Here is an 18551-nt window from a genome sequence, read left to right on the forward strand (position 1 = left end):
GGAAAGGTGAAGCCCATCCCACCCAAGCATGTCTCTTGTCTTGATATGACACTTGTTGTCTAAGAAGCTGAAACCCGCCTCAAGACACCATTTCCAAAGCCACAAGTTGACCTCTCTAATGCAGGTCTCACGTTGTCTTCCAGGTCTGCTCACTGGTAGGACAGAAGAGAATACCACCTGTGCCCCTATCACCTTCAGCATGCCCCCCAGAGCGTGGTAGTCCGTCATCAAGTGATCAGGGCTTCTCCTGGCCACATCATTAGTGCCCACATGGATTAGGACCATGGGGTAGTAATCAGCAGACCATCCCCGTCACATCCTGAATCTTTGCTCCGGGCAGACAGTAGACCTCATGTGTCAAGGGGTCCTGGCGATAGATGGGACCCTCTGTACCTCTCAGGATGGAGTCGCCTATGACGAGCACCCAACATTTCTTCTTCCAGGTCTGCTTAGCTCCTTCAGCCTGTTCAGAGTCATGATTGACCACAAGATGAATATGAGCCTTCAATGTGATGCTGCGGCCAGTAAAGCAAGCAAAATGCTGGCTTGCATCCATAGAAGCTTCTCAAGCAAATCCCAGGACGTCATTCTTCCATTGTACTTGGCCTTGGTGAGACCGCAGCTGGAACACTGCGTTCAGTTTTGGGCTCAATTCAAAAAGGATGTGGAGACGCTTGAGAGAGTCCAAAGAGCCACGTGCATGATCAGAGGTCAGGAAAACAGACCTTACGATGGCAGGCTGAGAGCCATGGGGCTCTTTAGCCTGGAAAAGCGCAGGCTCAGGGGTGATCTGATGGCCACCTATAAGTTTATCAGGTGTGTTCACCAGGATCTGGGGGAACAATTGTTCACCAAAGCACCCCAAGGGATGATGAGGTCAAACGGTTATAACCTCCAGCAAGACCGTTTCAGGCTGGACATAAGGAAGAATTTCTTCACTGTCCGAGCTGCCAAGGTCTGGAATAGCCTGCCACCGGAGATGGTTCATGCATCTACACTGAATCCCTTCAAGAGAAATCTGGATACTTATTTTGCTGGGATCCTATGACCCCAGCTGACTTCCTGCCCCTCAGGCAGGGGGCTGGACTCGATGATCTTCCAAGGTCCCTTCCAACCCTAATGTCTATGAAATCTATGAAACCAGACATGTCATTTTAGGTGGTCCTGGCTGTCCCCCATTTTGATCCAGATCTAAACAGGAGTGGAAAACCATTTACATCTCTGTCAGTAGGTGGTGAGTGAGAGCACGCAGCCTGACAAACTTGTCCCTTGTATGACCACCAACTAATTTACAGAAGCACACAGCAAACTGAGAAGGGGGGGGGAGTATTAGTATAGTACATCTTGCATACTTCATAGGTGCTTGAAGCAGGAAAATGGAGTGGTAGGTCTGTAGCAACGTGGGAGAAGTCCCAGCTGTGGACACACTTAACAACCAGATTGGGAACCAGTTCATACTTGTACAAAGTGCTGAGGCTCTGACACTAGTGGGTGGGAGTGGGCACCCAACCTAGCGTCCCTCACAGAGGACAAGTTGGACGGGGGAGTGACTGAGGTCATTGCCGCTTTGCTGTTTCCTTTGCAACCGGCTTGGGGTTGAGTCCATAAGCCTCATACTGAGACCTCCTCAGGCTTTCTGCAGCACAGGTGACTTGGGAGCTGCAACTGAAGACCATTCCACCTCTTGCAGGATGGTTCACTGTTATTACAGTGTATTGACCGGTGCCAGTCAAGGCATTTTTAGTAGAAGGCAAAAACTCTCTTATTTGGAAACTGCCAGTCTTGGAGGCCCACCCCCATCTTGCATGATGCCGAGGCGCTAGGGCTAACGGTGGACATTCACTGACATTGAAGACATTTCTGACACTTTCCAGCAAGCTACTCCCTCTTCAGCCTGGCAAAGCCCAATGTCTCTTGACCAGATGGGCACGTGGCAAACCTCTAGGCTGAAAAAGAAAGAGAGAGAGAGAGAGAGAGATGGAGAGGGAGAAGTGGCCTTGGGAGCAGATTTTCAGAGTTGCTCCTTGGGCCGGGCACTAGGCTTCTTTGAAAGCACTGGGTCTTTTTGCCCCACCAAAAGACACTTGGCATCCGATACCACTGAAATACCGATAGGTATTTTATTTACGGGCATTAACGTGAACCCAAATCCTCTGAGTGCGGCCCCAGCTGGAGGTGCTGAGGTCTTGGATTCCTGTGTTCATTCACAGTAACTTGCCTCTGCTGGTGTGTTTCAGTCAGCTCTAGTTCCCTTGGAAAATCAGTCTTTGCAAAGAAATCTCACTCTCATTTGGAGCTCGAGGACTAGGCTGGCCCACTTGTAATCAGCCGAAACAGCACTGGCGCCCGGCCTGCGAGCCTCAGCTCAGGACCTAGCATATTCCTTTAACCAAAACGGCGGCCATCTACCACTATTTTCAATACAAGTGAAGCGAGGCTGCCCTCAGCCAAGATGGCCACCCTCCTCGCCGCGGGCTCTATGGCGCAGTGAGTCTACCCGTGGTAAAGATGGCTACCAGCGCGCATTGTTTGGCATGGGACTGAAGCTGACTTACCTTAAAAAAAATGGCTGTCCCACCGGGGCTGTAGGCCGTGAAAGCCGCATGGCCAGGCCCCCACCTTAGGGGCGGGACCAGACTCAGCATCACTTCTCCCGGGGGGGGAGCCCCCCACCCTCAGGGAACCATAAAGCCCTTCCCTAGCGGATAGAGCATCCTCAGCAGCCAAGCTCTGCCCCACCACAGGCGCTACCACAGAGACGCGTCTAGAGTACAGAACGTCCCCCGATCATAGAGCTGCTGGAGGCCGCCTCGCCATTTTAGAAGGAGGCGGAGAGCGGGGCGGAGGCGCGGGCCCAGGTACGGGGGAGGGGCCGGGCCGGGCCGGGCCGGGGAGTGGGGCAGGACGAGGCCCTCTGTGAGGCGGGGGTGTCTGCCGCGGTGCTCGGGGTTGCCTCTGCCCCTGCCCCTGCCCCTGCCCCTGCCCCTGCCCCTGCCCGGGCTGGGAAAGCTTTGCAGAGCGTCACGGGTTAGTGTGTCCCCTCCCCCGCCCTGTCCTGCAGAGACCGGTCCGCAGCGATCAAGGTGGTGTCCCCCCGTCTGAAAGCCTCAGCGCAGCCTACAAGAGACGTAGCAGCCACAGGCAGGACCCCCCCCCCCCAGCATCCCAGTGCACTTTGCCTCTGATTATTGATGATACCTTGCAAATCCTTGCATAGTGGGTATTTTCCCCAAGGACTTGGAGGTTGGTGGGTGACCACAGGCCAGGGGGACTGCACGGGGCCGGATGAATTCAAAAGGACTTTGACAGTCCAGGATCAATGAAACACTGTCAAGTGCAAAGTGCAGCGCTTCTGGGGGAGGTGCCAAATAAGCCCTCCGAAGGAGCGAGGCAAGCAGACCCTTTTCTGCAGCGCTGCTGAGGGTTGGGGGGTGGACCACAGGCAAAACAAGCCATAAACTTGATGCTTTTGCAAATGAGGTGAGTGTCACTTGGGAATACGTGAACAGGAACATCGTGTGCAAGACAAGGGAGGTAATTGCTCAGCTCTGTTTCGTGCTGGAGCTCTTGTGAACGTTCAGTGCCGTGCTTGTGGAAAAGTGTCGACCAGGGTTGTAAAACTCGCTCTGTAGCCTGGGCTGGATCTAGATCACAGGGCTTCTTGCTGGCCTGGATCCATGGCACTGATGGCAGTTGAGTAAGTGACCATGAGCTAGGCAGCCACTTACAGTGGCACACACGGCACAAGCAGCAGTAGTCCAAGTGGCTTCAGAGCAAGCAGAGCTGTGCTGGCAAGGCCCTCTCCAGCCCCCTTGCCACTGAGGGCCATATCCCCAGGTTGTGTGGCAGGCCCCACCCACCCTTAGCCATGTCCCCAAATTCCCTGGTCCCCCAGTAGCCCAGCCAGCTGGATGGAGTGACTCCATGGGCCATGTGTTTGATGCCTCTGATATAAACAAATTGGAGAGTCAAGCATGGTACAAGGCTGAGCAAACAGTGTGTGTGAGGAAAGCTTGAAGGACTTATGTTTGCATCGTCTTAAAAAAAATAAAGCAGTTGTTTTCAAATACATAAAACGCAAGGAGGAAGATAGTGATTAGTTGCTGTCTCTGCCCACTGTGGGTAGGAAAGAAGTAATTGGCTTAGTTTGCAGCAAGGGAGATGTAGGTTAGCTTTCAAGGCTAAGGGTATTTAAGCACTGGAGCAGGCTAGGCTACCTTGGAAGGCTGTAGATTCCCTTTCATTGAGAGTTTTAAGAGCAGTTCAGAGAAGTATCTTTCAGGGATGGCTCTGATGTACTTAATTGTGCCTTTGAGGTGGATTAGACAGCCTGTTGGGTCTATTCCATTAAAATTTAAAGGGAAAAAAAGGTGTTAAAAATGTTCAGGGCCATTTGTCCCTAAAGTCGGGCGCCTCAGAACTACTCTAAGGCTTGTTTGAGTTGGGGGACATGAGTGAGGCTTGCTCTGGTGGTGTCCTTGATGATATAGGATTTTGCTCTGGGGGGTCATTGAGCCAGAAGTTTTTGGGTAAGTGATAAGGAGAGAAGCCAGTAACACAGCTGTGAGTTGTGTATTGGTGATGCAGGAGAGTGAGCAGCCTGGTCGGTTCATATTATAGATGGCTAAAACCACATGTACCTACTACCATGTTTGGAAATATTTCCTTAAAAGTAACTTTGGTTCGAATTCCAGCCTCACTGTAATTTTCTGTCTTATAGTAAAGCTCTCTAAAGCAGATGAACATTTGTAGAGGCAGGCAGCTATTCCTTGCTTGCAGGTCACACCTTGTCCTGCTGTCACATTTTGTCCTTGTAGGCTTTAAGATATGCACTGTGGAGTGAAACAAACTCAGTAGAAAAATCCTGCGATCACTGGTTGCTGAGCATCTGTGTAATAGCTAGGAGAGGACTGGAGAGATCTGTGTAACTTACTGAGCCTCCTTTGTTCTCAGAGGATGTGTCCATTCTGTTATTTCAGTGCGGGGCTTGCAACAATATGGCCATTCCTTCTGACTTAATGTCTTCCAAGTGGGTGTCCTGCATCTGAATAGACTCATTTCAATAAATAGCTCAGCCTGTCTCCACCTGGAGAAGAAGCTGCTATAGCCAGAACCAGGTTTCTCACTTAAACTATGCTTAGAAGGCTAGCCAGGGACTCCTGACCCAGTCTCTGCTTCAGTCTCGTTTATTACGCCTGCAGCAAACATATCCTTTTGCTCTGGGTCAGCTCATATCTTGAAATGTATATTTGTGATTTGCCTGGTGAATGCAGTTGCTGCAGCAGCCTCTGCCTCCTCTAACAGCAGAGCCTTTCACGAGTGCCAGGGTGTTCGTCTCAGTGTCCTGGTCTCGTTCCAGCCTAGGTAATTCCATTCAGTCTCCTTGGATTTTCCTGATGTTTCTGTTAGGCATAGGATGATTCTTCACTTCCCACTGTGAAGTGCTGTGCTCTGTTGCTGGAGGCTGTTGAGCAGCTGCCACCTTCATTCCCTGGGGGGCTGCATTTCCTGGCTGGATATAGGATTTCTGCGTACAGGCTGCAGAGCCCCTTGGGATCATCCCCAAGAGAAAGGAGGTTGAGAAATGCTGAGTAATTGAGTCACCAGTGTAGTTGGGGAGGGTTCGGGAAACTGAGCTTTCTCCCCTTGCCCTTGCCCCTGTGGAAGTCTAGTGGCTCAGGTGCATTGTGCTCTTCCTTCTATGTATCAGCTACTGAACTGCCATGGGAAATACCACCAGCGAGCGAGTGTCTGGGGAGCGCCATGGCTCCAAGTCCCACCGCTCTGATGGAGCCAGTAGTGCCCACCCCTCCAAGGAGCATCCACACAAGATTATGGTGGGCAGTACGGATGACCCCAATGTCTTCAGCACCCATGACTCCAAGGTATGGGCTGGTTTCTCCCTATCCCTCTCCCCCATGCCAGGCTTATACATACAGGTACTCCTCACTTAATGTTGTTGCAGTTAACATTGTTTCATTATTATGTCACTGATCTATTAGAGAACATAGTCTTTTAAAGTCACACAGTGTTCGGTTATAACTTTGTTTGGCTGCTACCTGCTAGTAGGGAACTACTGTGACATAATTGGATTTGCTTAACATCGTTTTGCTTAAAGTCGCATTGTTCAAGAACTAACTACAACATTAAGTGGGGGGTAGCTGTAGTAATACAGTGTCAGCACCCACGCGTCTCTGCTAGGCTTGTTTTCCAACTAGCCTGAGTTAATATTTGCTGAATGACTTTAACTAGTACACTTTTTTGGGGAAGTGCCTCATAATTATTGGTTCAGACACTGCTGTGTGTACACTTGCTTGGTAACTCAGAAGTTTCAGGTTTGAAACCTGTCCTTGAGAATCTCTCTTCTCTCCCCTGCCCATATTCCCTTGGGGTTAAAATCTAAGAAAGAAAGCCTTCTCCTGACATCCTTGAGAGGACCCGTGTCACGTGCAAAATAAATCTGTTAGCCATTCACGCAGGTAAAGCCCAGTAGGAGCTCCCAAAATACAGGCTCATTTAAAAGACCCTACAAATGGACTAGAGGGATGGGGATGTTATAACACAAAGGCTGTGTCACTTAGTTTGGACAAATAACTGTGGTGTGACTCAAGCATGTTCTCAGCTGGAGTAAACTGCCTCAGCTTCATTGACTGAAACAGAGCAATGACAGCTTTCTCTAGCTGGGATGCTAGAGCATGGGGAGGGGTGAGCCTGCAGGGGCAGGGAGCAGTCTTCAGTGTTGGTAATAGTTCATGGAAGAAGGAAAGTAATAAGAGAGCTGGCCCTGACTGCTGTTGTGCCTGTGCCTCAGTCAGGCTAAGGGTTGGTTCTTGTTTCCTTTTTTGCAGCTTCCTGGGGATAAGGAGTTTGTGTCTTGGCAGTCAGATCTGGATGAGTCAGCAAAGCCAGCGCAACAAGCTCGTCCCACTGTCATCCGCTGGGCTGATGGAGGCAAGGAGGTCTTCATCTCTGGCTCCTTCAACAACTGGAGTGCCAAGATCCCACTCATTAAAAGGTATAGAGCACTTCTGCAAAGAGCACCCTGGCCATCTTGCTTTCGCTCCCTCTTTGAGCTGCTTCTCCCCCACCTCACTTGCCCTTCCGCTTTTTCCTCTTCACTGCCCTTACACTGCTTCCTCTTCTCTAGTCAGGTCAGCTGCCCTGAGCACAACCAGTTAAGGACAGACTTTTCCTTGGTTTTCTCTGGTACAATCCTCTGAAGTTGTCACAGAGGACAGGGCTGTTGGACACTTTTTTTCATGCTGAGGAACCTATAATTCTTTATGCTCTTCTAGCCCTGGCTGCCAGCCTGCCCAGTTATCTGATAACCTTCCTAATCAATATGGTAAAATCTTTACCCTCCCTTGCATGCAAATTAAGTCAGTGCATATTTCACTTAATGGCATAGGATTACATTGGTCCCAATTTCTTTTGTCTGTTGCTTACATTATAAAAGACAGTGGTTATGTACATCCTGCCTAAGTGCATGGACTGGTCCATAAGCACTCTTTAGATCTCTTGTCTACTGTGCAGTCAAATTGTATCCCTGTTAACTGGATGATTAGTGAAACTGCCTAGTAGCTGTCAAGTTCAAGGTTTTTAATGGCAGCCATGAACTGACTAGGTCCTGTCTGTTTCAAATCCTTTATTAGAAGCATAAAGGGCTCTGAGTAATGAGCTAATCAGCTTTAATGAGGTATAAAAAAGTTAGCTCTTACTATTCTAATAGATAATGGGCATTGCTTCTATTAAGTCCTGATACATGCATAACCTTTTCTCAGTCCCCAGGCTATGCATTTAAACCAAGTGCTCTCTCATTCTTTCTCCATCTAGTGTTGATACCTGACAAACACATACAACATAGGCTTCATGCGTTTTCCTCGTCTTAGTTTTCTTACCTCTTAATTGCAGCTGTTTAGTTCTTTAAATCTTCCCTCATCTTTCAATCTCTTTGGTTCCTGATTGTTTATGTTGCTGTTCTCCTACCACCCTCCAGCATATATGTATGTTTTAGTAAAACATTGCTTGGGATTGAATGTACTATCCTGGATGTAGTTACAGAGAGCAGGACAGAGAGAGTCCATTTTTCCTCTCTGATCATTTGCCTTTGCATTTTGCATATGGCTGTGGTTTTATGCTACTGTATCACAATGCCAGCTTACACCTCATTTACTGTCTGGTGTCACCAATAGGTCTTTATCCTCTCCCCATATTTCTCTGCTATATTGAGTATCTCTGTTCTGTTGACTTTTTTTTACCCAGATATTTTAACTCTTATTTCTTCATGTTGAGTTATATTTTTTATTGTTTTGTGTTTGTGTTATTTTACTATTCCTACCTGTTGTGCCATATTACGGTTTTAGTAATACCAGGCCTAAAACTGTGAGCTATGCAACCTTCTCAGACCCCAACTCCATAGGTTGTTGTTCACTGCTGCTTTTGTTTATGGCCCCTCTAAGATCAGCCTTCTCATAGAAATATGTCCCAAGCTTGCACTTTCTTATCCACACACTTGTATTGTGGCTCAGGTTGTGTATGGATATATGAAAACAATACATGCATGTTCTGTGAGTGCAGTGCATGAGACACTGGGATCAAGTTGGTTTGTATGACAGGTGTGCCACAGAAGTTGGGAGGGGAGTAGTGTATGAACCATCAGTATAATGGTACACTGCCATTTGCTTTCTTCTCTCTGCTTTCAGCCACAATGATTTTGTTGCTATTCTCGACCTGCCTGAAGGAGAGCATCAATACAAGTTTTTTGTGGATGGGCAATGGGTTCATGACCCTTCAGAGGTAAATCTCAAAGCCATTTCCCTTCTCCCTGAGACTCTCAACTTTCCCCTCTTGGTTTGCTATCAGTGCTCCAGTGCAGATAGTCTAAATGCCCCAGGGCTTCAGGGAGTGGAAACGGTATACACCTTCTCCAGACTAGTTGAGGTTCTTTGCTTCTGTTGTCACAGTTCCTCCCCTTGGTTGGAACTGTATGGTCCAGTAGCTCTCACCTCTCATTTGATTAGTATGGGAGAGGCTGTTGCCCTTACACCACAGTTTGGGTTGTTTCACCTTACTATTTCAGGCTCTGTAGCCAGTGGAGCCTCACCATGCCCTTGGCTTAATTCTGTCTCTCAGATTTTGCTTCCTAGAACTACAAGTGTGGCACATTCAACTGCAGTGGGTTTGCCTTTCTCATGCAGGGCTGTAGGGATTGAAATTAAGACACCTTTCTTGATGTTGCTGGAGCAGAGATAGAGGAAGCAGGAAGGATTTACAATGCCTTGTGGGTCACTTGGCAAAGCAAGATGGCAGTTCCACCAGCTTACTCCTTTTGGTAGACTAAAGACTGTAGGATACTATCAGCACTGTCATCTGAATCTCAGTGAGGCTCTGGGGAGCAGTTGGGGACTAGGACCTCTCAGAGCCAGGATCAGTATCATCGGCCAGGCTGAGGCATCTGGTTACCACATCTCTTCTCACTTGTAGATAATTTCTCCTATTTCAGTTGCAGGAACATGATGAGCATTTCAATCTAGTCGTCAGCTGGTAGGAGGATCGGCCATGTGGAAGAGGAAGTAAGGCAGGGTCTGGGGTAGGATTGGAGAGAGTTGCCGTTGCTGTCAGGCCTGGTCTAGACTACCAGCAGAACTGACTGCACCTGCGCTCTGAGACAGCAGAAGTCTTTCTCTGCCTGCCAAGCAGCATCGTCTCTGAGTGACAGCAGGCTTCCACCAATGTCCTATAGCCAGCAGAAGGCTTCCCACGCCTTCTGCTGGCTGCGCTTATGGCTCTAAGAGTGCCCTTAGCCCCTGCTGGTACAGCTGCTATAGTGGGGCTGTGCCAAGCCATGTAAATGTGAATGTGCTTAGAAGGCCTCTCTGGATGTGGTAGTCTGCCACCAGAAGTTCCAGCCACAGAAACAGCCTTGCATAGAGAAAGGCCCAGACTTGGGAATGTCTCCTAGGGTGTAAACAATGAAGCCCTCACATGGATATGGGGAAAATGATGCTGACCTCCTTTACAGTAAAGTGCTTTGAGACTTGATGGAAAGTTCTAGGTAAGAGCACAGAACATGAGAAATACCATTTACTGGGTCAGAACATAGGTCCATCTGGCTCAGTAGCCTGCCTGACACAGCTTAGCAGTACTTCCAGCATGAAAGGGGCTATCAGACCTTCATGCTAGCTAGAGTTTCAAATTTCTATATGTTTCAGTCTTAACAGGGGTGTTCCTCAGCCCAGCTCCTTCTGAGCCTTGGGCAACTCAGAAGGATGAATCATGCCTGTATAGTGATGGCAGGAGGCTGGATAAATGGAGAGTTTGGATTATGTATGTGGAAACCTGAGTAGGGGGATTGAGTGTGTCAAGAATGGAGTTTTGGTAGATTGTTGTTTCCATTTTCGTCTTCCAGCCTGTGGTCACCAGCCAGATGGGGACAATTAACAACCTGATTCACGTCAAGAAATCTGACTTTGAGGTGTTTGATGCTTTGAAAGTGGATTCTCTGGAGAGTTCGGAGACTTCTTGTCGCGGTGAGCTTCACAGGGCACTCAGCATGCCCTGCTATTGACTGCCTCGTGCCTCTTTTTTCCTTTGAAACTCACTCCAAGTTCCTGTGCCACTGACTGCACTGCAAGGGAATGAACTGCTGGAGTCAGCTGACAGCTGGGTGCCTGATAGTAATATCTGGTTATTATGTTGCACTGCTGACCAAAAGTGCCCAACAGGGTCTGGATGCAACCTAAATGTATGAAAACAGCCCTGCCCTGCCTAGTTGACAGTCTGATGTTGTCTGCCTCAGGACAGACCAGACTAGTTGTTCTGCCAACTTTGTGCAACTCTAGATTAGTTCTCACATGTGAATAAAATGGGTCTTGCAGCAAGTTAGTTACTCTGGAATATAAGTTACAATTATTGTGGAATAGTGACCATGCAGAGAGGTAATGCAGCAGAGTAACTTGTCCTACAAAATGCTGGTCACTTTTCCCAGTGCTGTTAAGGCCTTAGTGTTTCTGCTGTCTCATACGTGAGTGTGAGTGTGAGTCATCTGATCTCTGCTTGCTGCAAACAGGAGCTGTTGTTACACCAGCTGCTATGTATTTTTAGTGTCAGGCTAATTTGTTGCAGCACTAAGCTGTGTAGAAAACCTCCTGTGTTCTAACCAGGGTTACTAGGTTACAGTTTCAGAATCCAGCTGTGCCAAGCTGACAGAATTACTAAGTAGTAGGTCAGTCATGTGTCAGGTTAGTGTGTTTAACCAGTGTTGGCTGCTCTATGTCTGTAAAAGCATACTATGTGACAGAACCAGTATCATTCATACAGAATTAATTCCCATGTCCCTGCCCAGTCTGAGCAGCAAGCTCTCCTTTGAAAAAGTGTCAGCACCTGGGAACATGTGGTATGCTGGCTGTCTATTAACCAGTTGGGTTGGAAGTGGCTTGTGGTTGTACCTGTAGTGAGCTAGGTCCAGCTTCCAGTGCATTTGGATTCCCTCCATGGTAGATACCTGCAGCAAGGCAGAATTAGACCACGGAGACTGGATTTCCTTCTTGCTCCTAAGGGTGCTCTGAGGCTTGCTGGTGATGGGGGACAGTGTAAATGATGTTTGCTCTTCCATTGCCTTTGTTGATAAAGAACTTTTTTTTTGGGGGGGGGGGGACACTGAGCCGCCAACTTGCAGTTAACTGATAAGGAGAGGAACTCCCACAGCACTGGCGAGCAGTGTCTTGGTGTTGCAGGGAAGTGAATAGTGAAGTCTGCTTGAGTTGTAACAAATAGGCACACAGGGATTCAGATGTGCCCCCTGGAGTAGATTCATTTCCAAGCATATTTTCTGTTCCTCTGTGGAAGTACTAAGCTCTCACTTGATGTCAATGATTTTCAACCGTGGTGCCACAACTGTGGCATGAGGTCCCAGTTGAAACCACAGGCTTGATTAACTTGCACGCTTACTGTGCCTAGAAGCAGCGCCCTTAGGCACACAGCACTGTTCCACAGCAGCTGCCTCCCAGACCAGGAGCAGTGTCACCACACCTGCATGGCATTATGGGCAGGCTGCTTAGCATGGCCAGCCTGCATCAGTTCCAGTTCAAGAGGCTTATGAGATACAGCACCGCTTCCAGGCCCAGTGAGTTTGCAGCCTAGACATGGCCAGTATATAGCTGCTTGGCCTCCGGAGGGCACAAAATAGAGTGAAAGATGCAGTGAAGTCTTGTTGTAAATGACAGAGGGCACTTGGGAAATCTGTGTCTTCCTTCCAGAGACAACTTACTCAGAGGCTTCTGCTAAAGTAGAGAAGGTTTGGGAAATAATTTCAACACTGGCAAGAATGGGGCACGTGCAGAGCCCCTGGCATGAGGAAAAAGATGCAGAAGATATTGCAGTGAGTCCCTGAATTAGAGCGGTATGGGAGGCTGACAGCCAAGGAGCTTGTGGTAGAAGGGAGGGTTGCAAGGAGCCCCTGCTGTTTGGAATGAGCTCAGTGAAGTATAAATTCCTCACATATTCTGTGGCCTGCTGGGATTAACGCATGCACCTGTTCTCCAGGATCTGTGGCTTAACCCAATACTGGCTGGTTTTGCTGGAATAATCCAAAACAGTAATGCTAGAAAGGCCCTGCTGGGTCCCCTCTCATTCTCCTCTGGTGCCAGTCTAGGATGGCATCCTACTGTGTATTCACCAGAGCTTTGTCCAGTCTGATTTTAAATATCTCATGCAATGGATGTCACTTCTACTGCCCTTCATATACTGTTGTTTTTTCCAGACCTGTCCAGCTCCCCACCAGGACCTTATGGACAAGAAATGTATGTGTATCGACCTGAGGAACGCTTCAAATCCCCACCCATCCTCCCTCCTCACCTCCTCCAAGTTATTCTAAACAAGGACACCAACATCTCTGTAAGTATTACTCATGTCCTCCGTGATGTGGGGGCAGCCTCGGCTGGAGTCAGCAGAGGTAGGAGGAAGGGAGTTTGGGCTGATCTGTAAAGAAAGCTTGGTAATGCAGGGTAGGTCAGGAGTGGGGGTGGCTCTAAAGCAGAACACACGGCTCCATATGCTGTCTTGCACACAGCCTACCTGTTCATGGCCCAGGAGTAGCAGGGGGTCTGTCATGTAATGCTCCCTCTGAGTCCAGATAGCCAGCCTCCTGCATGCTGGGAGTGGTGGTTTGGGCCCCTGTGTTACCTTCCCTTCATTTTGGTCCCTTGCTCCATTGATGGCCCAGCCCAGGTTCCATTCTCACTCAGTGCACTTAACAGATCATAGGTGGTAGCGTCAGTGATGTTGTGGCTGTGATAGTCCTGGAGTTCTGTGAAGGGCAAGGATTCCTTAAGATGAGATCTTCTGTTGAACCAACCACATGGTTGGAATAGAGTTAGACAAGCTTTTGGATGCAAAGCATTTCTTAATTAGTTCACCTGATGAAGAAGGTCTTGCATTCAAAAGTTTGTTTCACTCTATCTCAACTATGCAGTTGGTCCAGTAAAAGATACTGCTCTAAGAAATCCTTGCCTCTTGCATAGATCATAGGTAAAATTTGAACCGCAGGTTAATACCTGCTGCAACAATTCCTCTGTGCTCTCCCTGTAATACCACAGCTGGGGGTTTTTGCAAGTGTCTGGGAGAAGTGTCCTCTGGTGATACTACCCAAGTGATGCTCAGGGTTGATCTTTCCTTTGGTTTCAGTGTGACCCAGCGCTCTTACCTGAGCCCAACCACGTCATGCTCAACCACCTCTATGCACTTTCCATTAAGGTAAGTGGCACTGGGCACAGCTGGCTACTTGTACCCCTGCCCAGTCATCCAGGGAAGCTCTGTTACGTAATGTGCACTGTAAAGGCCCAGGAAAAGCTACCACTTTGCTCCTGGCTCTGCTGTCTGAGCTGTTGTGGTGTGGCTCTTGGTGCACAAACTCAGTGGAGTTTGTCCTGAGTACCAGAGTAGGGATGTGCCTGGGGGTCAGCACCCAAATACATGGCAGTCACTGTAGGGGTAGGATTTTTAATCTCACCCTCTGTGTGCTCAGTTGCCTTGGGATTTTGCTTTTGCTTGCCAGCTGGGAGGGGTAAGGGGTATTTCCCAGTGATGGATCTTCAGCAGCAGCCTGAATTTCAGTTCCTCTGTGCCCATGTAGCACCTCCAAGCCTGAAAGCCCCTGATAGAAAAACACAGGGCTAGCTAACAACGCAGCTGAAAATAAAAGCCTGGTCTGCTCTTTAGGAGAGCCTCTGCAGGGGGTGACATGATCAAACGCTGCCTCTGAGTATCTCTTCATTTCCTTCCAGGGCATGGGAGCTGCCCAATGCTGGACTCTCCCACCTCCTCCAGAGCACATTGGGGTGTCCAGTGACTTATTACCTAGCCATTAGGACCTCACTCCAAATCTCCCTCCTTGGGCTTTCCCCAGTTTTTCTTCCTACTCACCACATCCTCTTCCCCTGCTTGTCCAGCACTGGTTTCTCCCTGCTTCTCCACAGCACTAGCACAAAAGCAGTCTCCCCTGCAGCTCCTCCTGCCACATTAACTTCCATTTCTTCACTTCAGTGACCTTTGGCATTCCCCATCTTGGCATGTCCTCTCCATGTCTTACTGTCCCTGCCCTCTTTGGGGCGCTCCCAGGTGTGCATACAGCCTGTGGGTTCAAGGTAATGCTTTGGTGTCCTCTCTTGCAGGATGGCGTGATGGTGCTCAGTGCTACTCACCGCTACAAGAAGAAGTATGTCACCACCTTGCTGTACAAGCCTATTTGAGCAGGGCCTGGCCCTCTCGCCATGTAGGACATGAGAAATGCCACTTTGTCTGCACACGCTGGGCCACGGGTATATGGTACACTTGGCAATTGGCTCTTGCCTTGAACCTGGCAGAGATGGAAGCCCAGGATGAGCCTGGTCCTGCTTGGGGCCAAGAGCTCTTCCGTCTCGGTATTCTCTTGGGGAGGTTTGATTCTTAACCCTTCTGTAGCCTCCTGGCTGCAGGGGCCTCTGGCTTCGCTGTGTTCCTTGGGCTGGTCTTTGTTACCTCATAACTTCCAGGTCTCCACGTTCAACCATAAATTGCAACCTCCATGCAACTGGAAGTGCTTCAACTACTGCCTCCTGCTTTTGCCTGCAGGAGCAGTGCCATGTCATGTGCCCTCATACCCTTGTCAGTACTCTTGGAGAAGGGTCTCTGTTCCCAACAGCCCAAACACTGTTTCAGAAGCCCCTGGGAGTGGAATACCAGGGGTTTTTTGTCCTCTTCTCCTTGAGCTTCCTGTGTCCACCCTGAAACCAGCTGACCTGGTTGGAATCCAGGAATGATGTCCCACAGTAGAGTCCAGGGTTGGCCCAGCCTCCCCACCCAGTGCAGAGCTGAGCCCAGAGTGGGATAGAAGTAGAGTTCTCTCCTTTCCCCATCCCTACCAGAAGCATCCCCTGGGAGAATCCAGGCTTGATCTGTCGCCACTAGGGCTCCAGGGCCCAGTCCCATCAGTTGTTAGGCAGTGTCTTGGACTTTTCCAGGTGACAGGTGATAGCAGTTCCCTGGGGCAGTGCAGGGCCTGTAGCTTAGAAGCAGCAGTTTGTTGGAGGAGAGCCCCACTCTTAAGGAAGAAATTGTCCCAGCCACTTTGGAGCATTGGGCAAGCTAGAGGCATGGGTCAAAGGCTCGTCTCCCCAGGTAACTGCAGCCCTTGTATTGAGAACCAGCTTCTAAGCCCTTGAGGTCAGTGGAAAGGCTCCTATTGACTCCAGTGGGCTTTGAGTGGAGTTGTTAATGTTTTCCAATTGTCACATTAGAGTTCTCCTGAGGAGCTGAAATCCTAACTCACTTGCTGCTGGAGACTCAGTTGGTCTAATATTATTAGAGTTGGTTGGTTTAATGAAAGATCACATCTACCCAAAGAACCTTGCTAGCTTCTGGAGCACAGCTCTGGGGTCGTTGGGCAGGGAGCTGCTCTGCGCAGTCTCCTGCCCATGGTAGTGTTGTGGGCGGTATCCCCTGTGGAGGTCTCCTGTCTCCAAGCCTTCCCCCTCCCCCCACCATGTCTGTATTCATTGTTGTCCCTGAAGGTGCTGCCCATGCCTCTGGTCAGTCTCAGAGCAGGAGCAGTGGGGGTAAGAGAGACCTACCTGGCTTTGGAATCTCTTCTTCATGGAGGAGGGATAGTGCTTGCATTTCACCCTGGCCTTCCTAATTCTGTCATTCTGAAGAAACACTCAGCGAGTGCCATTGTCACAAGCACTTCAGCACTTCGGGCTAAGCCTGTGCCAGGTTCAAAATTGGAGCCAATGGGTTGGGGGAGGGGGTTGCGTGTTGCCATTGTACGCAGTTGCACTTTACTTGTCACTAGGAGAGCTCCCTACCCTGCCTCCACCCCATCCGGCTGGAGTGTTTCCCTGGGTGGAGGCTGCTTTGTATGATGGCTAGATGAACACCTAGGGACTGGAGAGCGCTTTCCACTAGCAGACCTGTTGGGACAGACCCACGGCTGCTCCCTGTCCAAGTTGAACCACACAGCAGCGAGTTTCACCTGATCCAGAGCAAGACGCCAGAGCACGAAACTCCTGATGTGGGTGGGACGGACTGTTGCCTTCTCTGCTCTGCTTGGAGTGAGGACTCTGCCTCTGACCCATAGGGAGTTGCCTCCCTCCTGCTGGAGCAGTGCCACAGTGACAGGCATCTTCTCTGTTGTATTTATTATATTTGTTATCCTCCCTGCTGCTGGGTCTGTGTTGGAGGAAGTATTACAGAACACATGAGAGACTCCTGTGAGCTGCACGGCCGGTGACCACAGACTCACGGCTGTCGGAAGGAACAGGGCCAGCATGCTTCCTGGTGTTACTCCCCAGGGAATTACAGGAAAGGTGGTTGATGCCAGGGCAAGGCAGTGGCTTTGACCACACTGGCCTGAACCTGACCAACAGTAGAGGGCTGCTGACCCAAGCTGAGGGCCCAGATCCCTGGGCTTTAGGTCCCTATTGCTGCTTTGCTGCTCACAGCACAAGCCTGGCTTTGAACCACAGTTGCTGGTCTGTCTGCTGATTCTTGGTTCCTGTCCTTCCAGGCAGTGGGCAACTCCACTCTGGGGGAGCATGAAGGCCTACATCTCTGCTATTACCGAGCCCTTGACTCTCTTGTGTTGGAAGAGGAGTGGTGAGACTCTGTTGTGGTGGAGTCTCCCCCTCATTCCTTCACGCCCCCCCAGCAGACAGAGCTTTCTTAGTAAGATGGAGGTTGACTTGTGGAGCAACTGGCTCCCACTGCTGCCCTGGGGGTGGGGGCTGCTTGTAACTTCCTTGCATACTGGAATCCAGGGCCCTGGCCCTTGCTTTTCTGCTTCCCCAGACAACCCCCAGCTCCTGGTGCTGTTTATCTCCCTGCTGCATGTCACACACTCTGGCAGGAGAACCTGGGCTGTTTGCACTCTAGTAGCCTGATCAGTTGACCCTTTTGGCCTGCCTTTCCCCAACCAAGAGTTAACCTGCACTCTGAAGACTGGGGCGTGGGTCTCAGCTTTGCAAAGATGCAATGTTGCAGGCCTTGGCAGCTATTGGGATTCCTACCCCCTGGCTGATGCTGCGGAGCAGGAATCAGAGCCTTTCTGCTGAGGGGCACCTGCTTGAGCTGGACAGTGTTCAGGAGGGGCCTGGCCTGTGTCCCACTTCACAGGGAGCTGAAGAGCTGGCCATTGCTTAGGAGTCAGCCAGGCACCATGTCCTGGGCCAAGGTCAGCCTTTCATCCCCACAAGCAGGGTGGGAGGAGGAGCCTAGGCAGTTGTTCCTGAGTGCAGGAAGCAGGGACTTGTGCCTCGCCCACTGCTGCTGCTGCAGGCGTTGCTCCTGTCATTGGTAAGGGCCTTCTGCAGGGAGCACTGGCAAGACTTCTGGCCCCTAAGTGGCTGCATACAGGATACAGGAGTCCCTTTTCCACTGGATGTACCTTGTCTAGCAATGCTTATGAGTTTCCACAGAGATGTGGCTTGAATAAAGTTTGGTATCAGAGTTAGTGCAGAGCCTGGGCTGTTGGGGCCTGAGGGACTGATGTGCCCAGGAAGGGTAGGAGGAGGTAGTGAGTGTTACCTGACCTGCTGGGCTGGATGCCTCCCTGCAACAGTTTTGCTGATGACAAACTAACCTGATCACCAATAGATGGGGGCTGGGATGGGATAGGCACAGGCAGGAGCTGGCTTCCTTGATGTCCTACCTTAAAATGCTGTGGAGGGGGTGGGACATTGCAGGCATTGAGCCACATGTGCCTAAGCCCAACCAGGGACACCATGACCTGCCGTGTGCTCTGGAGCTCCTGCATGGTGGCGGAGTGCGAGAGAAGGGACCATGTGGGTGAACAGAGCCAGAGCTTGGGGGTGAACAAGGCCAGCTTCAAGCTCAGCTAGCCCTGGTTTGTTTGCTGCAGGAGACAAGTGAGGGAGCAGTGCCCAGCCCTGCCTTCGGAGCATCACAGGCATTTTCAGCCCTGGCAGGGGCAGAGCATCCCACACAGTGGACAAAAAGCTGTTCTGTGATGGCCACTGCCCCCACAGGTCCTCAGAGGCTAAAAACTACTGAAGCCAATA

At 50.0% G+C, this 18551-nt stretch overlaps 1 protein-coding gene and 1 long non-coding RNA gene across 4 annotated transcripts in view; one reads left to right on the plus strand and one right to left on the minus strand.

Moving 5' to 3' along the window:
* LOC109287044 overlaps window positions 1-5704 on the minus strand; it is a 25152-nt gene extending 19448 nt beyond the window's left edge. The window contains exon 1 of the long non-coding RNA XR_002094750.1: window positions 3199-5704. This is a non-coding gene — a long non-coding RNA (uncharacterized LOC109287044). The remainder of the gene's footprint in view (window positions 1-3198) is intronic.
* On the plus strand, window positions 2726-15993 carry PRKAB2 (protein kinase AMP-activated non-catalytic subunit beta 2). Of its 3 annotated transcripts, none has more exons than XM_019501973.1 (8): window positions 2726-2858; window positions 5711-5885; window positions 6849-7015; window positions 8703-8796; window positions 10409-10529; window positions 12761-12894; window positions 13684-13752; window positions 14024-14663. In XM_019501973.1, the coding sequence occupies exons 2-8, from the start codon at window positions 5724-5726 to the stop codon at window positions 14081-14083; spliced, it is 807 nt and encodes a 268-aa protein (XP_019357518.1). In that variant the 5' UTR covers window positions 2726-2858; window positions 5711-5723; the 3' UTR covers window positions 14084-14663. The 3 variants fall into 3 exon arrangements, with proteins under 3 accessions (XP_019357518.1, XP_019357519.1, XP_019357517.1); XM_019501974.1 differs by lacking the exon at window positions 14024-14663 and adding an exon at window positions 14670-15993 and having other exon boundaries at window positions 2727-2858; window positions 6882-7015; XM_019501972.1 differs by lacking the exon at window positions 14024-14663 and adding an exon at window positions 14670-15993 and having other exon boundaries at window positions 2729-2858.
* The last annotated feature ends 2558 nt before the right edge of the window (window positions 15994-18551 follow it).

Source organism: Gavialis gangeticus, unplaced genomic scaffold, assembly GCF_001723915.1.
Source record: "Gavialis gangeticus isolate Ggan-Ray unplaced genomic scaffold, GavGan_comp1, whole genome shotgun sequence".
Classification (NCBI taxonomy): Eukaryota; Metazoa; Chordata; order Crocodylia; family Gavialidae; genus Gavialis; species Gavialis gangeticus.